Consider the following 20,916-nt stretch of genomic DNA (forward strand, 5'->3'; position numbering starts at 1 on the left):
TACTAAAACAACAAACGTTCATTTGATTTCTTAGGTTCCCTACATTCACCAGATTTTTTCTTTCCATGTATTTCAATAACACCCTGTATAATAAAGGCAGCAAAAAGGGTACAACATAAACAGAATGTGTTGGTAACATTTAGAACTATTTCAGTGAGTATATTTTATACATAGGTTATGAATTCACTTCTGTACGAAACATTTCTCCAGGGACATTTTTAACTTAAATTTTTATATGAAATTGTTCAGAGTGATGCAACTTTTTTTTAACATTAAATAAAAATATTTCTTTTTTATTGTGTACACCCTGGAGCATTTACTCGTATATTTTTCCTCCATTAACTGCTCAGACTTTCCACAACTAGTTCTACATTTTCATCTTTCAAAATACCCATAAAAATAGTATTGCGCTTGACATTATAACCTAAAAAATTTAACTTTGTTTTAAAAATAGAATTTAAGTAAAACATTCTTGAACCAATCTTTTTTGATAATTTTTATTGGGGTTTTCCATTTTCTGCCAAAAAATTGCAATAAGCGCTGATAATAAACAATTATTCATTTGTTTAAATTGGACACCATGACAATGGGCAGTGACACCAACGGTAACTATTTTACCAAAAAAAAAAAATCTCCAAGGCTAAAATATTTGCAGTTCTTATTGTAAAAAAGCTAAATTAATGCAAATAAGGGTCAAAATAGAGAAAATATTATAAAACTTGAATTTGCTTTGGAATAGCTTGCCTTCTGCATTTATGCTTTAATATACTATTATAATATCCCCCCAAAGCACTTTAAATCTATTATTGAGCGATGCATTTGCGGTGGTAAACGAGGGCTATTGGCCAGTATTGTTTTCAAATGGTTACGTTGCGCGCATCTACTGTACAAAAGTTTTAAAAATCGTACTTCGAAATTAACACTAACTCCGATTTGTTGCGAAAGGTTTCGTCTCAGTTCAACGATCGTGTCCTCGGATTAACCGTGGAAAATCGAAATACTTACTGAGTAAATTAACCCTTGAAAAACAAGCAGGCCCTCACTTTTGCATCTAATCGCAGTAGAACAGCATTTTTTGGGGGATTTTAATAACACTAAACTCACTAAAATCGACGACAGCAGCAGTATAATCTCATAAACTAAGTATTTTATGTTTGACTCAATTAAAACGATGCCATTTATGACACTTGCAACTGTCCATAATCTACTAATTTATTGGACTGCAAAGTAATTTGGACTGCGACGCAATTTATTTGACTGCGAGAACGGCAGTGCCTACGAAAAATTATTAACAATTTTAAAATGGAGGTGAAAGAGTAGCAAAAAAAATCTTCTGTTGAATGAAACATAAAGCTATGTATGTCACACGTAAACAATGCCTTTTATTAGACTTACCTTTTTAGCAAGCTCGCTCGGCCATAAAGGGGCGCGTCCAATAAAGCTATGCATTATTTACTTGTAACATAAATAGCTATTGTAAAATTTGTGCATTTATTCCGTTTAATTTATCATCAAAAATAATAATTATCACACTGGAGAAAATAATTCAGTTTGAGTTGTTCAGCGATTTCTGAGTGAGATAGCTGTTCGAAGGGCTTCATCTCCGTTTCCTGGATACGGCCTGGATGTAGTCGGAGTTACGAGGTCGCACACTACGACCAGGAGTTTCGTGAAGCAATTCATGTGCTTCAGCACCGACAAATAGACCAATTTCTGCATTTATTCAGTTTAGTTTGTCCTACAATAATCAATCACACTGGATAACTTAATTCAATTTGAGTTGTTCTGTGATTTCCAAGTGCGATTCGAGGAATAATTTCTAAATTCACTTTGACGTTTCGATTTTCCACGGCTAATCCAAGGACGCGATCGCCGAAGTGACGCGAAATCTTTGGCGACAAATTAGATCGACGGCTAATTTTAAAATATGATTTTTAAAACCTTTTTATTAATGATAGCTTTAAAGTGATCTGAGGAGATATTATAATACTTACATATAAAAAAGTATTCTCCATGTTGATTGCCCATGTCCAAACTTGGATGCGGCACCCTGTATAAAAAAATTACGTTCAGTAAATAACTGACTAGTAGAATCATGAGTTAGCTAAACTTACCTCAGAAGTACATAGAATAACATGGCATAAAAATCAGTAAATGTAATTCACAATCGCAATCCAACATGGCTACACTAACAACATTAATTTGTACAGAACAATCCTATCTCAGACATTGCAACAAACCTAAATACAAGAACAAAATCTGCAAAACGTTAATGTCTAAATGTCTTGTAGTTGATATGTTGAACAAAGTGGAATTCCCCGTCCTCTCTGTAAGTTCAAGATCAAGAGTAATCGGGACATGTTCTGTGACAACCTCGCATGGATGTTTTGATAGCCAAGAGTTATATCTACTAATTCTCTAAATTTAAAATAATTCTGTCACTGTGTAAGAAGAAAAAGTCATACTTTCTCCAAGCGGGGAATTACCGCTGCGTATGGAAAGTAGTTAATAAATTACAGGCACTGTGATTTACCACTTTATTTAAAATGCAAAACAAGTAAATAATAAATAAAAATAAGACGACCGATATCACCAGTTCAAGGGCAGAATTCTATTTCTAAACTCTCCGAACGAACAACGCAGCGTCGCCCCTGCTTTACTAGTAATAAACAATACTTATTTACCTAATATGTTACGTATTTGATTGTATATGGATTTAACAGTGTCAAGGAGAGCCCAAGCGTATAAAATCGCCATTGTTACGATCGCCGCAATAATAACTTTTTCGTGCGAAATCCTGCCGAAGTACTCTTTCAGTCCATAACCCAAAGTAACAACACCCAGCGTGAACCCACTAACACCCATGAGCGTATGGCACAGCTTAATCCAAACGGGTTTGACAAACCTCTTCAAAACTTGCGACTGAGATGTTGCGATTCCCAGAAATACTGAACACCAAATTAAAACCCACGCAGACAAACCTAAAAATTTTTTTAGTCTTATTTTACATACAGTACTATGTAATGTGGACTGTGGATAATATCTACCTAATATACCATGTGTTGTGGTAAAATGATGTCCGGATTTAGACTTGATTCTGAATGCTATTCCTGTTGTTATCAAAATTGTACTCAGAATTTGGAGGCTACTGTGAATGTAATGCTTCTTAGTTCTTGGCATATGTAAAGTATATATGTTGTCTTTTGTGAATAAAATTAAGCTTTCCATCATGAGTAACATGATCTAAATAAAACACAATGTAAGTACATACAGTAAAACGTGAATGTGTAACTTACCCCAAGAGGAGTCAAAACCATATGCCATGTTCCTAGTGAATTTACTTCCGAACTTGCAAAAACTGTAGTCAAAATATACACTGTGATTACAGCTACTGCCTGATGGAATATGATGTTCAGGGTCCACGAAAGTCTTTGGGTTATGCTTATACCATCGGCTGTCATTTTTACGGTAAACACTTACGCACAATTTCGCTTTTTTGTAATCTTTACTTTCACGAACTAGTTATCAATATATCTTACAAGTAGATAAAATTCTTTATATGTGTACGTAATTTTAAACAATGGGGTCAGTCAAAGCGTTCAAAGAAAAGATGCGCCATACACATGTTTTACTAATTCATTCTCTGTCCTTTAATGTACTCTAACAGGTAACGAGTAGAATCAATTACTGATAAGTGGATTAATTGTTGATAGCGTATGCATGCAGTGAAAGTTATAAATGAAGTTATATTAGGGAATGTAATCAATATTTGCTCAATAAAACCTTCGTAGTGCGTGAGTAAACACATAACTGTAGGTTTATTAAAATTTTTGACGTCATTTATAGGGATGTTTTGTTTTATTTTTATGATTAATACAGTTATAACTAAAACGTGAATGACTACCTTATGTTGACATGAATCGGCAAATAATCAAATTTATCAAAAATCGTACGCCTGTGTACTTCTCTGATTAGTTGGAGAGTATTATTATGTTTTATCTGATTCTCATTTTAAGTATATTTACAACATTTTTGAATCAATACTACTGTTAAGATGAAGCATTAATTTTAACTTACAAAAAAAAAAATAATAATCATATTTCAATAAAAAAATAAAAAACTCATAATTATGTAGAGGACGGAAGGAGAATTATTAATTATTATTACTACATTGCTACAAAAAGCAAAAGCAACAAAGTAGTGATAAAACAAAAAACTCAAAAATTGTAATAATTCGAAGATTGTTTTAGTTGTCGTTTTGAGAGAGATGGTATCTCAAATTTCAAAATAAATAAAACAAATTACTTAATATATAACATTATCAGAGGGTTTATCAATAAATGGCACAATTTTTAGTACATATATCTCGAGAAACCTTGACACAGGAATTTTCCAAATGAGATCACAACTTATTGTCGTCACCCTGATGTAATACAGAGGATTACGTGTAATGATAAAAGATGCAATCAAATCCTGCGAAACTGCGGCCTTCCGGCAAGGCCACCATTGTGGATATTCGAAAATGTAAATCTGGGAAGAGAAAAAATAATATTATGTGAACACCACTCACAAAATGTTGGCGTAATGCAGTAATTGTTAAATCTATTTTTGCTTATGTCGCAGAATTATGAATAAATATCAACTTTAAATAAAAGGATTTTGATATAAGATAACCTAGAAAAACTTAACCCTGTATATGGTTTCCTCTACTGAAAGATCGAAACATAAAGTTATACAGAGCCACTTTAACTGTCATTATCAACATTATTTCTGTCCGATTTTTCACCTAGTCGTATTTAGTGTAAACGGTAGTGTTGGAAGCATTTATTATTATTAAATCAAAGAATTTTACTTAAGTGAAAGTTTGGAATAAAATTCGAAAAATTAGACCAAATATGCAAAAATGACAAATGTGATTTTTCATTATTCGTAGTATTAAAACAAATGGAGATTATTAAAGCCTACTGGACTTTCACAATTTTAAATTTCATATTGCTGGCTTTTACTCGTGGTGAATAATTTGAGGAGGATTATTTTAGTACGATATGGATTACAAATAAAAAATTTTAGTTTATGAAACAGTGGCAAACTACTTTTCTTCATACATCTCGAAAACCACCATACACATATTCAATTAGGAAATTATTATACTTGTAAATATTGTGTTTTCGATTCGAATAGTCCTTAACAAACTCGTTTAAAAATTTTTCGTTGTATTTATTTTTTATATGATCATTTTATGCACCAAACCCAATCAAATAAATATCTTTAATTTAAAACGCAGCTATATTTTATATTCTTGAATACAGAAGGTTCTTTTTCGTAATTTTTTTATTTAAGTTGAAGGATAGTTCAAAATGAAGATAATTTGAAATATTTCATTTAACGGCACTGTATGTTATATAAGGGACTCGTTTGTAAAAAATTTAGTGCATTGATAGATATTCATTTATTTATTTCTCAATATTTTATCAATTATTTATTGTTCATGATGGATAAGGCGTTATCCTAGATTTAGCAGCGGCCAACAAACTGCCTTTTATCAAAATGTTATCTAAAATCACGAGTAACAAAATTTATTCATAAAAAAGTTACGTGAATTTTAAAAACTTGCCTAAAGTCAATGTAACGAAATATCATAATACAGAAGAGTTACAAAACGTAGACAAACTCAAAATTTATTTAGACAAAGGCTCTAAGAAAATAACATTCCAGTAAAAACTCCACCTCTCTGATTGGGCCATAATACGTAAAATCTTTTATACACCCGCTATTAATAACTTCCTTGTCACTACACTTTTTTATGGCTTTATAAGTGATTTGACGTAAAAGTTAATATTTCTTGGTTTTATTTTTTTCTTGTGTCATTTTTGATTTTCATATTTTACCAGTATTACTGCACTTGGAATAATTGCATCCTGTTTCATAGTCACCAAAACAAAATTTTAATTTATAATTTTAGAACTTAATATATACAGAGTGATTTTTTTTACCTGAAACTTTCAAATACATATCTCGAAAAATATGCACTCTACGAAAAAATATTTAGAATAAAAATTTCATCATTCCGTGGGGGAAATATAATGTAAGTTTCAGGTCAAAAAATCACCCTGTATAACAGGATAATTATTATCTCCGCCAAACAAATATTTCATAAATTGTAGTTTAAAAACATTAATGTTTCTACTGGTATTATTTAAGGAAAATTACTTTTTTCATTTTAGCTACACCTACTACTGAAAAAATTTAGATTTAATGAAATTAACGTGTCAATAGGAAGTTTATGACCGATTAGATTTGAGTTTACTGCTTTGGCAAAAAAAGTGAATACATTCGCAAAAAAAAACAGAAATGTACTTTTTTATGATAGGTAGATAAGAATTTGAGAAATTTTCTAATATTATTAAATGTATGACATCATAAAATTTTATATCTTTTTTTATGTATCATTACATTAAAAAATTAGTATTCCAAATTTCTTCGTGACAATTTCTGCGTTATATCATTTAATTACCTGTGAATTATTATGAAAAATTAGCAGACTTAAAATTAATTAAAATAAATAATTACTTACTGAAGTTCCTTAATATAAACTTAATGATAACCATATTTGTCATGCACTTATGACTCCTTTATTTGTAACACTGAATTTGACATTGATTCTGCTGAACTAAAATTTATCTTCAGTAGTGTAGAAGATGGGTTGCCATATCCAAAAATCATCCTTGCACTGTGTTCTTCTTAATGATTTTCTCAGAAGACTGTTTGCAGGCATGTTGTGATTGTCATCTATACTTTCTACAATTAAGTTTACTATGTGAAACCTAAAATGTTTTAGTTGAAATAATGGATCAGTCTTAGCTTCTAAAGTTCTAATATCCTTAAATGGATAAGAACGTCAGTAAGACGTATGTTATAGAGTTATACTTTACCTCCATTATTTCTAATAATCAAAAATCAAAAAGACGAAGCTGAAAACATCTATATATATATATATGAAAGTATCGTTCCAATATTGAAGTAAGTTTTAAAATTATTAACCTTTTATAAAAACTGTATTTTTTACAATAAATACAAGGATTATTTGTAATATCTCCAGTTATTATTTATGCATATGTCAGATAATAAGCTTATAAATAAATATTTACTACATTAAAATATGTACAGCTTCCGAAATATATTTTTCTGGTTATTTTAGATCACCACACTTTAATACAATAAAATATATAGTAGTAACTAGTTAAAACACTAGTATTCTAATGAGATTTCTATGGTAACACTCTTTAAAGATAATACTTTATAAATTCTAACTAAAAATGGCCTTTAACTGGTTGTATCCTGACTTTAAAGCAGCAATCACACTCCAGGCCGCTATTATACTTATTAAAACAGTAGTAGCTAAGCGAGATTCATAACTTGCCGAATTCACCATTGTGCGCTTTTCAAGTCCATAACACAAACTCGTGAGGCCAAAAAGATATCCCAACATACCGAACAAATTATGAATAAATTTGAACCAAACAGGTCTCAGTAAAAATTTTAGAGACTGAGATTTCGCCGAAGCCACTCCAAGGAACTGCGACAACAAAACAAAAATCCACGACACTAATCCTAAAAGACAGTTTGCTTAAAATCTACCATTTCAAAAATGTTGCATTTAGTTACCTGTCCATGCGTGTGTTGATCGAAAATGACTTGTTTTTGTGCTAATCATGAAACTAATTCCAACCGTCGCAAAAACAGCGCTGGTGAAAAGAAAAGAACCATGGATGTAGTACCGTGTGGTTCTTGGAATCTTCTGCGTCCAAACGTTGTCACTGGCGAAGAGTACAATCGCTTCGGCCATTAGAGGAATATACTATAATAAATTTTGGGGTAATCTTTATACCGAATATTTTAGTATTTTACTTACAGCTGTACTGGTTAAAATCATGTGCCATCTGGATAGTTTATTTTCAAAATTGTAACATAAAGTCCACAAGATAAAAGTTCCCACAACGGCAACTAGTTGGTGAAAAATGGTGTTGCAAATCCAAGACAAACGTTCGTAGAAGGTAGAAGTTTTTTTTGGCACTGATTTTGGAGTTTTTGATGAAATGTTAGTCATTTTGAAGTCGGCTTGATTTCCACACTGGTAAGGTTTAAATTTCTGTATTCCGCTTTTATATCGGTAGATTTAAAGATAAAATTTTAATTACATTTCAATCGCAATCACGTACTTCATTTCATCACGTAGTGGAGGTTAAATAGAACTATTTTGTCAGAGAATGGGTATTTTTTAATTGCTCTTTGCTACTGTTATGTCTGCTTCTAGATGGTTCTTAGAATTACTTCTCATTTACATAAAGAAAAACCATTGTGATAGATATGATGTTAGTCGCTCTAGTGTTAACTTGTGGCGCATATATATTTTTTAATTTTGGTTAAAAACAAATCAATTTCCCGTTAGAAGATAAAATTTCAGACTTAGTATGTTTGGCAATGTGACAATAAATCTATTTAATCCTCAGCTTGAGAAATTAAATCTGTCTATAATAAACTATTGTTACTTAAAATTTTAGCACTAAATGATTCATTCTGGGTGAAAAAAAATTGATTTTGCATTAATTTGTGCGACCAGACAAAAATGTGTGTTCAAAATTTTTAAAATTTTACGAATTAAAAAAAAACTATCTAATTGAAGTTAAAAAAGTTATTGATGAAAATTTGATATTTCAGCTATTTTTTGTTTTTTAAAGTAGCCTTTTCCTATATATTTGAACACAACATCGTATCACATATAGTAGTTTTCAATCAACACCTCTTAGAAAGCATTTCAATTTTTCATGAAGTATTCTACTTTCGGTTGAAGCTTAGTGGTTGTCAAATGCTGAATCTGATCTACTCGATAACGAATTTAACTGAGATTTTTTCGCCCTATCTTTCCAATTTTAACTGAAATACTGGAAGCAGAGGAAACAAAAATGTAAAATTGAAAGGGAATTTAACTGATAACAAAATTCCCTTAAAAAAAAGTCGTACAATAATATGTATCTAAAATCAAGCAGATCTTTTTGTTCTAAAACTTAAGTAAATATTTCTTCATTTGTATTGAAACACTTTATAATTTTTTATCAATGAAGCAATTTTTTTTCTCATATGACAAATACCGTTTGCTCAACTTCTGACGATTAAATGATGAATTGGAAATAAATCTAAGTTTTTCTTCTTACATCAAACATTCTTTTTAAGCTAGCTATAATAATCTCACGTGTACTACTATTTGAATTTTAAATAATAGTCCTATCTCATAATATTAGTATTTTACATGTACAATTATAATTTAGCTTTAAATATAAAATTTTTTCTCCGCGTTTACTCTAGAAATCAGTGTATAATCTACTATAAATTTATTATGAAATTATAAATATTATCAATATGATACTTATCCTAATGTCAACAGATTCTGTTCTTATTTTTTATCACACACTGTCAGGAATAATTGTAAGACGAAATTTCGAAATCTCAAACCGCTGTACAAAAAAGTTTTAAGCAACGTACACACGATGGTAACTAGTTTGTTAACACAAGTATAAAAGTATTTAGTTGAAAATATTTTGAAAAATCATGCAAAACCGAGCGTTACACGATATAAAATATTGTTATATTAAAAAATCGCAACATTAGTTGCCTAGTCATTAGTTAATCCTAGCCTTTACTGGTTTAACTGTAGAGGCTATATAATGAGAAGTCAGAATCACATCTCCATTGACAACTGATTAAGTAAATCACTTTACAATAATAACTCTCCTTTTTTGCCATTTTTACACCGTCACGTTATAACGTCCAGTAGAATCAACCATCAAAGAATCACATATATGCAATGATCATCTGCATCACCGCGAATTTTTACGCGGTGGAAAAAAATGGATCGTAGATATAGAATCAATACGTCAAACTTGGTGTGATATAACTATTCATTTGCTGTTCGTAAAAAAAACGTATCCCAAAGGGTAAATATCTGCAGCTATTATTTTAACAATAGCTGTAACAAAACATAACAGCGTGATTATCAATTTTAAATCATGTCAAAAAGGTAAAAAGGTCAAGTCAAAAAAGTAACCTTATGTTTGTCACTTGTTTGTCTGAAATATCAAATCAAAGAAGAAAAAAAATGACACGAGAGCACTTTATTGCACTTAAATTAGTCGTATCTCCCAATAAATAAACGTGATAATATCAATACAATACAATAAGCACATGCTGCAGATTCTTAATGATTGTCTCTTCCGTTACGCCTCAGGATCAAAAGAAATTATAATTAACAATCTCGGTAATTAATAAATAACTATGCCGAAAAAAGGGGCTATCTAGACAGGTATATACTTATCCCTTTCATCTCCGTCAATTGAGTATTGTTATAAAATAATAAAGATCGTTATTCGGCTTAGGTGAAGTGAGCTAATCCGTGATAAACATGATATACCTAAGTGGAACGTCTATAAAGTTTGATTGAGGCAATCGACAAGTTTATCAAAATAATTTAAAAGAGGCGATGACGATTAAGACAAAATAGTTTTTAACTGATTGTAGCCAGATTTCAAAGCTGCAAGGATGCTCCACGTCGTGGTAACGCCCAAGAGGGAGTACGTTGCCGTCCGAGCTTCTGTAGATGTCACTTTGGCAAAAGATCGTGTTTCTAGTCCATAACACAAGCTCACAATTCCGAAAACGTAACCTAATATCCCCAAAAAGTTATGGAGGAATTTGATATACACTGGGGGTAGCAGTTTGCTAAAGATTTGAGCTTTGGCTGCTAATAGTCCGAGACACTGAGACATCAGTACGAAGATCCAAGACACTAATCCTAAAATTACACTTGTGTTAAAATAAAAAAAAAACACACAATTGCATGCGTACCTGTCCAACCGTGAATACTCTTAAAATGTTCTGAGCCTCCCTTTTCATCAATCATAAGAGCAATTCCAACTGTGACCAAAATTGCACTAATGAACAGAAGGACACCATGAATCCAATACTTTGTAGTTCGTTCTAGTTTTCTGCTCCACACATTGTCACCAGCAAACAGAATTATAGCCTCTCCCATTAAAGGAACGTACTGCAAGTAAAACAAGTAAAACTTTATATTTTCGGGGTGTCTCAATTGTGTGGCGGTTTGAAAAAAAAAATACACTTCATTGTTAACTTTCGAATTTAAAATTATTTTCAGCCTTAGAAGTGTAGGTATACTTTAAAGATGATACACCGAACTCGCATTTTTACTTCTTCAGATTATTGATAGATGGTTTTGACGAATTTTTAATCTTATATTGTCTCCATCTTTCATAGCTTAAATAATACGTCGAGAGTGCAGCTTTTAGTTTCAGTTTGTCTGCCATATGTCTCGTCTGTCTGTATGTCGACGATTATATTAGACAGATAATCTCCGAAATTGATTACTCCGAAATTTTTTATGTTTTTTCAGAATATCCTAAAAGTGATAAGATATTAAAATTTGCCTTTGCGTCCCCTGAAAAATTACTGACGTCATCCCAAAATGTTATCAATATCGCTAGAAACTTGCACACTTTTTATCCCTATTTTTAACTTTAGGTACAGGAAAATGCAAATTTTGGTACTAACTTTGTGTTAGAGATTATAACCCAAAGGATAAAATTTCAAAGAATAGATAAGAAACCGAATGGTTAAATAGATGCAACGTTCGAAAGGTAGGTGATATCCATAACGAAATAGGTAACACTTAAATTTAAATATATGGAATTAGACACAAATTGTATGTTTTCTACATATCTTTATCGCATCATGTTTTAAATTTTCGTTATTTTGTGTATAGGATTGTGATTATAAATCGGTAAATGTTTGCTGTTTGTGACATATCGTGGAAAATTTTCACAGCTTTCTCTGAAAGTTTAAAAGATAATGTTTGTAATGGATTAATAGTTATCGTATTTTGGCTTTGACGGATTTTTAATCTTACATTGTCTGGACCTTTCATAGCACAAATAATAGGTCGAGAGTGCAGCTTTTAGTTTCAGTTTGTCTGCCATATGTCTCGTCTGTCAACGATTATATTAGACAGATAATCTCCAAAATCGATTACTTCGAAATTTTTAATGTTTTTTCAGATTATCGTAAAAATGATAAGATACTAAAATTTGCCTTTTCAGTCTCTGAAAAATTACTGACGTCATCCCGAGATGTTCCCAATATCGCTGGAAACATGCATACTTTTTATCCCCGTTTGTAACTTTAGGTCCAGGAAAATGCAAATTATGGTACTAATTTTATAACTCACGGGCTATAATTTCAAAGAATAAACAAGAAACCAAAAAGTGAAATAGATGTTACTCTTGAAAGATAGATGACGTCCATAACGAAATAGGTAACACTTAAATCTAAATATGTGGAATTAGCCACAAATTGTATGTTTCTATCTTTTCTATCTATAGGATTGTGATTATATATCGGTAAATACTTGCTGTCTGTGACATATCGTGGAAAATTTTCACAGCTTTCTCTGAAAGTTTAAAAGATAACGTTTGTAATGGAATGATAGTTATCGTATTTTGTACTGAATAATAAATTAACTGAATAACAACATAAAAAAAAAACAAAAGGGTACACAATAGAATTAAAGGTGTACCATTTTGTACAGTTAAGAGAAATCAGTTGTTTAATACGGGAATTGAACTAAGTAGTAGTTAACTGAATGTGTTAATTTTTTTAACTCTCTCTCTCTCTGCGGGAACATCTCGATTAAAAAATATAAAAAAAACTTATGACGTGAAAAAAGGAAAATGAAATCAAACAGTTTTAGTCAGATGAGACAGAAGGCATATTTGATAAGGGGCGTAGCTTATTTTGCGTATAGTTTCCCCAGTTCTAATTCGGTTTTATGATAGTACCCCACTGTATAAAAGTTAACTTCTGCAACAATAGATTACTACTGCCGGTGATGGGACAGTCATATTCATAAATAAGGGTTTAACTATTACACAGTATAAGGGTAACGGCATGGTTAAATCCTTATTTATGAATTATGACTGTCCTATCCGCGGTAGTAGTAATCTGTAGTAAAGGAAGTTAACTTTTACACATCATAAAACCGAATTAGAACTGGGGAAACTATAAATGTGATGATGATGAACTCAAGATTGATCAGAGAATAGGAATTAAATACACTAAAGCACCGATCTAATTAGTGATTACATCAAGAATATTTTATATAACAGAATTCGGTATATTGGAGCTTACGTCTTTGATCACGGTGTCACTAACATCTGCATTGGCTTATATATATTTATATGAAATGATTAAATTACTTTAATAAAGTAATAAAAATCAGGTGATAAAAAATAAATAACGTAACAAAGCAAATTTTTGTTTATTATTAATCATTATCAAAATAATTATTTCAGTTGAGTGCATTATACTTTTATTAATAACTTTTTAATATGTATTCATTCAAAGACCGGTAAAGGTTAAAGCGATTACTTTGTACTTGGATTAAAAAAGACTCACTTTAATGCTTATATAGGTATAGTACAATTATAATTATGTATAAGTGTAAGATAACTGACTCTACATAGAAGTGTGCAAAATTGAACAATTATAAGAAAGTATGTTCTAAATTCGTGAAACTGCCAAGCTTTTTAGACACAAGACACAGACGCTCGTATTCTGTGCCGTGCTTTGCATCTCGAAAGCGTGATAACAGTGATAACCTACGGTTAATTTTTAAAGCAATTTTTATTTAATTTTTACAAATGTGGATGAAAAGTTTGATAAGGAACTGCTGGTAGTTTTACCACAATAGGTATCCAACAATGCTGTGGGCTCTTAAATTAAGCTTCTGAAAAGCCGTTTGACACGATGGTAATTTTTTATAAAAATGTTCTATAAAACTTTGTATGAAACTTTTGTTACCAAATTTATTACAAAATTTTTATACAAGATGAAAGTTCTGTATGCCACTATACATATAGTTCCAGGTATCTGGAAAATCGCGGATTAACTCTTCAGTACGTTATATACGGGGGTTTCGGGAGTCCCTAAAATATAATAAAAAAATCCTTTATGATGTAGATGTGAAAAAAAACGTAATTTTATAAATGGAGATGCGTATAGTTGAATTTCTTGTGGATTTTACTGTAGCAGCGCCCTTAACTAAGAGTTTTATTACTAGTTATTGTGATAACGAATGAGTTGTTTAGTTGTTAAACGTAGCAAAAGAACCAATTGTAAAATCATTATAACTCCACCAAAATGTGGGAGGGATTTTTTTACTATTTTTCCCAGACTCCCCAGTTGATTGTTAAGAGCGTAGCGGAGAGTTAATCCGCCATTTTCCAGACACCCGGTATATATTTTGTATATATATACAAAATTTTTATAAGAATTTTGTAGCGGCGCATGCCCTGTTGATGCCTTTTTTAGGGTAATTTGATTCTAAAGCACGGTATGACTGATGGCATTTAGTCAAATTTTGACATAATCTTGTTTGTAAATTTTGTTTTAATGTCCATGGTTGTGTCTGAGGGCTTCTTCTGACATGTTTATTTTTATAGAGTAGATGTTTGGATAGTATGGGTTGCGCAGAACTTATTTGCGCACTTTTCGTACACAATTTATTCTGTGTATGAGACGATGTGAAACTTTGTATGAAAATTTGCATACAAAATTTTTATAAAAATGTGTTTACGTGTCAAACGGCTTAATGATGCACTCTCACGTTGCTATTTTTCAGACAGTTATGATTAAGTTTTCGCATAAGCTGCAAATTTTCCATATTCATTCTTCAAATTACGTAGGAGTACGTACAGACTCTTGACGATATTTCGTTCGTTAATAATTAAACTGAGCTTACTAAATGACTATTTTATATCGAAATACTCGATGTTATTATGGAGATAATAATATGTTTGATTTCGAGTTATTAATTATTACACTAATATTTTGGTATGGATATCTCAAGAACAAAGTTTGTTAAATATAGGTAGATTTGAAAAATATTGAACAATTCGTTCTATAAGATAATAAACTCCAGTTTTAATTTTGTTAAAAGAACTCATTAGCTCAGACTGTGATTCCGTCACAAAGAAGTAAATATCGTTAGAAAACTTTTTTTTAATTTTATTATTAAGAAAATCCTCAAATATTGTTCAGTTTATTATTCGGCCTCATTTGTAAAACTGCTAAATTAATAACGTTATTTAACCGATAAATTTAAGCTACTTAGTTGCCTGAAACTGAAAAAAACTTCACAGTTTTGACATTTATACCGGGGGCGGGGTCACTGAATACTTGAATCGAAGAGACTATAATAAATATTGTATCATTTATTATTATTATTATTGATTCATTATTTAGGAAAATTTAATCATAAACTAACACTAAAGGATGCATTAAATATAAATTCAAATAAAACGCCAACTGCGAAGTGTTTGTTTTTTAATCTAATTTTATTTATCTGTGTTCTTACTTATTTAATTTTTTGCTCTTTAATAATTAATTTTCGTCCAAGTATACCTATTTTCACGTGGTCGATACTTATATATCCCAATATTCATCAGAGTTCAAGCTTTTTTCAGAATCGCTTGAACATGATTGATGGCAGACTATAAAATGACAGTTTCAAGCATAAATTAATTCCAGTTATAAAGTAATAATTCATTTTATTCTTACTTTAACTCTAAAGAATACATCACGGATATTAATATGACGACTACTTCTTCTTTAATAAATTGGTGTTTACATAATTAATTACACTTAAGATAACTGTTACCTTTGCTCTATGAATCGATTTTCAAAATGTAACGAACAGTTTGTATGATGTAAAAAGTCTTGGTCGAAATATTGTCTTCTGACAGAGAAAAATGGAACACATAATGCAAGAGTAATTATTATCGAATTATACTTATTTCCTACCTTGCTAGCCGAAAAAGTAGTTCAGCGAGTGAGACTGCACTTCTTCTATGACTATCGTGTCAGTTTATCAAATATAAATTAAAAAAAAAATAATCAATGTGATTTAAAGTGGCAAATGTGAGAACAAAGAGATTTCGAAAAAATTATTACAAAATTATCTTATCTGTTCATAAAAAATTATATGCAACAGTATAGTGCAGCACTTCTGTTGTCAGGGTACAACGAATTCTTAGTTACTATTTAAGATATCTAGGTACTAGTTAAAATGTATAGTAATGTAAGAACTTTATTGAATTTTTCAAGTTTCATTTGGTACACTTATAAAATTGTAACATAAAATTGGTGCCTTTTGTCACTGAAAAAACTAAATTTTAGGTATGTTTAGTCTCATTTTATTTAAATTAAGATTAATAAAAAGTTTACAACAATAAAGAAATATCATTTGAATATCACGAAACAAAGTGCATAAAAATAAATAAAAATACTATTTTAGCAATGTAAGACATGGGACTACGTAAATTGTTGCTAATTTGTTATTTTCAAAATAAGATGTTAGTTTAGTGTTAATATTGTACAACAGGTATTTTACTAACACGATAAAATAAAATTTTCAAAGAAAAACCAAAATACTTACCGCCAAGGAAGAAAGTATCATGTGCCAGGAAAACTGTGCATCCAGTTTATTGTTGTAAAAAATAGTCCAAAATATGAAAACAGTTACAACAGCGTACGTCTGATGAAACAGAGTATTAAAAAGCCACATAAACCTTTCCGTAATGGAAACTTGTTCAGACGCCGTTTTGCTCTTCATTTTATTGCTTTACTTTCAACCACACCAAAATATTTTATACTAGGGGTTAAAGTGTCTTCCACGTCCTTATATAGATTCGTATTGCCAAGAAACTGAAAGCTCAGAATAGATAATTTTATTATTGATACAGCTATCTATTATTTTTTTGTGTAATCAGCTATACGTGATTCAGTTAATGTAAAATTCGTATAAAGAAGAAATCAGGTGTCAGATGAAACAATGATCATAATACATTTTTTTATTTGTCTGTTTTATTACGATATTGTTGTCACCGTGAATTTAATGAATTGCTTAAGTAAAACCTTCACGTGTAATCTTAAGTCTAAGATTTATGATTTTCTCAAAATCTGATTTTGCAATAAATATCTGTGTTTGGCAAAAACCGAAAAACATTTCTGTGGAAACAACATGTACATTATGATGCAATATTTGTATTTTTGAATATCAAGAGGGACTAATAACACTTGAAAACAAGTACATATTCGAACTATGAGTATAATTAAATAGTAAAAATCGTTAGAACAATTGATTATGTCTGACGTAGAGCAATGTTTTTTATGATGCACAATAAATAACAAGGGATGTTGACGACGAGACAATTAGATACACGTTCCAGACGCGTGCGACTGTTTAAACCAAAATTTATTTGATTTTATAGCGGTAATGATTTTTGTTGAAGGGGATTTTAATCCTTTTAATGGAAGGATGATTGCACTGCAATAAATCAATCTATCGTCCATAAATATTTTTTACCAAAAAGAATGTGGAATGATCAAATTATTTCTAGCTAAATATTTCATAGCAGAAGTATGTTTAAAAAAATCCACGAACGTATACATCTACGTTTTATTTTATGAGTAATGAAGTGTAAATGATTAAAATGATGGCCACCATAGAACTAGTATAGAATACACATTTCTCCTGAGTATATCTATATTAGCACGCTCACCAAATCTTTATACTTATATGTAGGAAGAAATGACTATTAGGTATTCTCTGTTGCAAAACATATAGCAAATCGAATTATTTCTTGAATTTTAATAATTTAAAAATTTTTGGTTCTTTATGACATATTTCAAAAACAATACAAAATCTTATAATAGTTTTTTAACTGCAATATAACCAAACAATACATATTCTAATAATGTAACTTTTCTTGTACTAGTGTTTTTAAATTTCTAGTAAAAAAATCTTTCTTTGTAACTTGTACTTATTGAAATATTCAACATATAAGGTTTTTTTATTATTGGAGATTTTTAAATCAATTAGAGACACGGTTGTAGATTATGGTCTAAAATAGTTTTTGTAACGAAGAAATATTTATTTGACAATCATTGTATAAATGTTTAGATCTTAGGCGGCATCTTTTTTTTGTCGGATTAATTTCAAAGTGAAGTAAAATGTATACCTTAAGTTTGGAACATTAGTTCACTAAAGAGTAATAATTTTGCATATGGTTTGAAATTAGCTAGATCATCTCCAAATTCTAGGTTAATAAAATAAGTAACAATCCACTTCTTAAGAGTGGAAATCTCTTTTTGGTGTAACTAAAATTTGGATTTGTCAACAGCTAATAGAATATTGGACGAACAAAGAGTTCGACTAGATCTTGAAAGACTGGTATTACGAGCCAAAATTTTTACAAAATCGTTTTTATACGTCTAAAACCTAAGTGGACCTATTTTGACCGTGTTTAACATATTTCATTCTTGGATTTCAAATCTAATTTATTCCTGATTTTATAAGCTCACTTTATCAAATGAAGGTATGGAACTTGGTTACAAAAGTTAATGTTGAAGATCTTTAAAAGATATGAACGAATTTCTGAAATTAAAAATGTATATTGTACAGTACATTTAAGTATTCAGAAATTAATCATTTTTTTTACTTTAATGAAGTCTAAGCCAACAGTAAATATCTTGTTCTTACGAAAAGCTTAAATGATGCATAAAAAGTTCCTCATTGGTCTTATCGACAATGTAAATCGATAGTGATACTCATTATTTTTAAGTGTAGACATGTTCATAGATATAAAAGATTTTGAGATTTGCTGCAATCAAAGCAGTGTTTTCAAAAATTGTAAATGGATAACACAAATTTTTCGGTTTTTTTTTTATCTCATGCCTCCAATTAATCTGCAGTGTATGCAGTACTATTTTCAAAAAGAAAAACGTTTCTAGTTTGCTAGAAATTTTATAGCAACAGAGATTATCCTTTGAAACAAATTGATTCAAAGATTTTAATAATGTTCTCATAAAGTTAGTTATACACACTGTGCTTATAACTTTGTCAAAGATTTTAGTAAGAAGTACCTATTACTCATAATGGACACAAGGTGGGGTTTTAAAGATTTTAGTATATGTACTTGGGAAATCAATTTGACAGCACTTACTTTCCGTATTACTGTTTAACTAACCATAACTGAAATAGTAGTTAAGTAGGTAAAATAATAAAACGTATTCAGTTTAAACCATCGAAAGTTAAAGATATAATCGCTTAAATTATCGCAAACAGTAACTGATCATCAAGAAGATAATGTAACTCACGTTAGCTACCAGTGTTTTATTTAATTAGAGAATTCTGCTCAAGTGGCCTCTTCAGATATGTAGGATGTGAACGTGTTATACTTACATACATTGTTAAGTCAGATTTTGCAAAATTTTAAGAATGATTAAAACTTTATACAACTACTTGTTTCTCGAACTATACCCAAAAAATTCCACTTTTTTATCATAATAACGATTTCACTTATTTTGAACGATCTACTTTCTTTACAAAAATTTAGAAGTGCTACCATCATTTTATAGATTTTCAAAAAATTAGATAAAATTCTAACCATATTTATTTACCTCATCGGGAAAAACCCTCATGTTCAAAATTTATTTGTTATTTTCTTGGTTAACTTCAGGAATAAAGATCCAGTCTTTACCAGTGTTGGGCAGTATCTAGATACTTGTATCTAAATAAAGTATCTAGATACATTTTTGGGTGTATAGTATCTGTATCTAGATAAAATTGAATTTGAGCACAAAATATCTGTATCTAAATACAAAATTAATGGCGCAGATACAGATATATTTTTTTATTTCACTTTTTTTTCAGTAGTTATTACATAGTTGAGTTATACTAGTAGTCATTTTTGATACTTCATGTTTGTGATTTTGGTCACATAAACAAAAATAGAGGTAAGAGGTCCACTAATAGTATTCTGTCACGGAAATTTTCATATTTTAAATACCATCATTTCCTACATTATAGCCTTCAGTACTGATATATCTTTAAATATAATCCTGAGGGGTAATAAATCTAAGCCATGGCAAGATGGTATTTTAAAAACCATAAACCACAATTCACTATTCACTGCGTTTTACGCTTATCGGGGCAACGCATTTTATCTGTGTACCTTAGCAACCCGGGTCCGGTAGGCCCGCTGCTTGTATTTGTGTTATTAAATAAGAGTAATTTTAATAGTAAAAATATTTGTTTAAGATATGTTATTATTTTTAGAAAATAATAACTGCGTGTTACATAATGATTAATTTTTGCAATTAGCACAAATTAGTTCTGTAGTCGACTAATCGAATGTTCAATACATACATTTCTCTCCCATAAATCGCATATTTGTTACTGTTTTATACCTTTATTTTTCAGACAAATGTAGCATCTTTTCCTGTTGCCACATGGGTCATTTCTTCACTTTTTCATTGTTGGACCTAACGCGAGGCGGGCTGGGCAGGTCCGTTTTGCCCTAGAATGTGCCGATTATGTTTAAGTGTAAATCTTGGGCAATAAAATTAATATTTTTACAACCCTCGGTAGAATAATTTATGGTGATATACTCTCAGAAATCGTAAAACGAGATTAAAATAAAATGAGTTTCAACAAAAATCTGAAAATTTAAAGTTGCACTCTGGTGATTCCGGCCTCCCAGGCAGCCTTTGATCCTATAAGGGGTTTAAATACCTTTCTAAGAAATTGTACTTATTTTGCCTTAAACGGAACCGGCAATTCTTCCTAAAATGTATATACCTGCCGCACCGGGATAGACGATTACCGGACTTGGTCATAAAAACATCGTAAGCCGATATTGAAGAATAATAATCTATAACAGGTTGCCGAAAATAGACCTTCAGCACAGAATAATCATTTCCGTATTCTTTTGAAATATTAATTTTAAT

The 20,916-nt window shown here is 30.4% G+C and overlaps 4 protein-coding genes across 6 annotated transcripts in view; all 4 read right to left on the minus strand.

Moving 5' to 3' along the window:
• Window positions 1-2,489, minus strand: part of LOC135144831 (transmembrane reductase CYB561D2-like) — a 37,945-nt gene extending 35,456 nt beyond the window's left edge. The window contains exons 1-3 of one of the 3 annotated variants that reach the window (XM_064076935.1): window positions 2,241-2,398; window positions 2,115-2,183; window positions 1,995-2,050 (exon numbers count right to left, since the gene is read on the minus strand). In XM_064076935.1, coding sequence (XP_063933005.1) covers window positions 1,995-2,015 — 21 coding nt within the window. In that variant the 5' untranslated portion in view covers window positions 2,016-2,050; window positions 2,115-2,183; window positions 2,241-2,398. Of the gene's footprint in view, window positions 1-1,994; window positions 2,051-2,114 lie in introns of all 3 variants that reach the window. The other 2 variants (XM_064076934.1, XM_064076936.1) reach the window with 2 other exon arrangements.
• Window positions 2,490-2,523: 34 nt separating this feature from the next.
• LOC135144832 (transmembrane reductase CYB561D2-like) lies at window positions 2,524-3,749 on the minus strand. The gene is made up of 3 exons (XM_064076937.1): window positions 3,297-3,749; window positions 3,048-3,243; window positions 2,524-2,981 (listed from the first exon to the last, which is right to left on the minus strand). Exons 1-3 carry the CDS (start codon window positions 3,459-3,461, stop codon window positions 2,677-2,679), a joined length of 666 nt encoding a protein of 221 aa, XP_063933007.1. The 5' UTR covers window positions 3,462-3,749; the 3' UTR covers window positions 2,524-2,676.
• A 3,276-nt stretch (window positions 3,750-7,025) lies between these two features.
• LOC135144767 (transmembrane reductase CYB561D2-like) lies at window positions 7,026-8,122 on the minus strand. Its single transcript, XM_064076841.1, has 3 exons — window positions 7,913-8,122; window positions 7,666-7,858; window positions 7,026-7,611 (listed from the first exon to the last, which is right to left on the minus strand). Exons 1-3 carry the CDS (start codon window positions 8,105-8,107, stop codon window positions 7,307-7,309), a joined length of 693 nt encoding a protein of 230 aa, XP_063932911.1. The 5' UTR covers window positions 8,108-8,122; the 3' UTR covers window positions 7,026-7,306.
• Window positions 8,123-10,151: 2,029 nt separating this feature from the next.
• LOC135144764 (transmembrane reductase CYB561D2-like) lies at window positions 10,152-16,810 on the minus strand. The gene is made up of 3 exons (XM_064076837.1): window positions 16,562-16,810; window positions 10,900-11,098; window positions 10,152-10,846 (listed from the first exon to the last, which is right to left on the minus strand). The coding sequence occupies exons 1-3, from the start codon at window positions 16,736-16,738 to the stop codon at window positions 10,542-10,544; spliced, it is 681 nt and encodes a 226-aa protein (XP_063932907.1). The 5' UTR covers window positions 16,739-16,810; the 3' UTR covers window positions 10,152-10,541.
• Window positions 16,811-20,916: the final 4,106 nt, after the last annotated feature.

This window comes from Zophobas morio, unplaced genomic scaffold (genome assembly GCF_036711695.1).
Source record: "Zophobas morio isolate AGI-343-1 ecotype UQ-CSIRO unplaced genomic scaffold, CSIRO_AGI_Zmor_V1 ptg000108l, whole genome shotgun sequence".
NCBI lineage: Eukaryota > Metazoa > Arthropoda > Insecta > Coleoptera > Tenebrionidae > Zophobas > Zophobas morio.

Excerpts from the sequence above, each read along its gene's own strand:
- LOC135144832 (XM_064076937.1), bottom strand. The coding sequence starts at position 3,461 with ATGACAGCCGATGGTATAAGCATAACCCAAAGACTTTCGTGGACCCTG. Across the intron at positions 3,244-3,296 it reads TGGTTTTGACTCCTCTTGGG|ATCATGTTACTCATGATGGA; the intron begins GTAAGTTACACA and ends TGTTTTATTTAG. Across the intron at positions 2,982-3,047 it reads CACAACACATGGTATATTAG|GTTTGTCTGCGTGGGTTTTA; the intron begins GTAGATATTATC and ends AAAAATTTTTAG.
- LOC135144764 (XM_064076837.1), bottom strand. The coding sequence starts at position 16,738 with ATGAAGAGCAAAACGGCGTCTGAACAAGTTTCCATTACGGAAAGGTTT. Across the intron at positions 11,099-16,561 it reads TGATACTTTCTTCCTTGGCG|TACGTTCCTTTAATGGGAGA; the intron begins GTAAGTATTTTG and ends TTTTACTTGCAG. Across the intron at positions 10,847-10,899 it reads GAGTATTCACGGTTGGACAG|GATTAGTGTCTTGGATCTTC; the intron begins GTACGCATGCAA and ends GTGTAATTTTAG.
- LOC135144767 (XM_064076841.1), bottom strand. The coding sequence starts at position 8,107 with ATGACTAACATTTCATCAAAAACTCCAAAATCAGTGCCAAAAAAAACT. Across the intron at positions 7,859-7,912 it reads TGATTTTAACCAGTACAGCT|TATATTCCTCTAATGGCCGA; the intron begins GTAAGTAAAATA and ends AATTTATTATAG. Across the intron at positions 7,612-7,665 it reads ATCAACACACGCATGGACAG|GATTAGTGTCGTGGATTTTT; the intron begins GTAACTAAATGC and ends ACTGTCTTTTAG.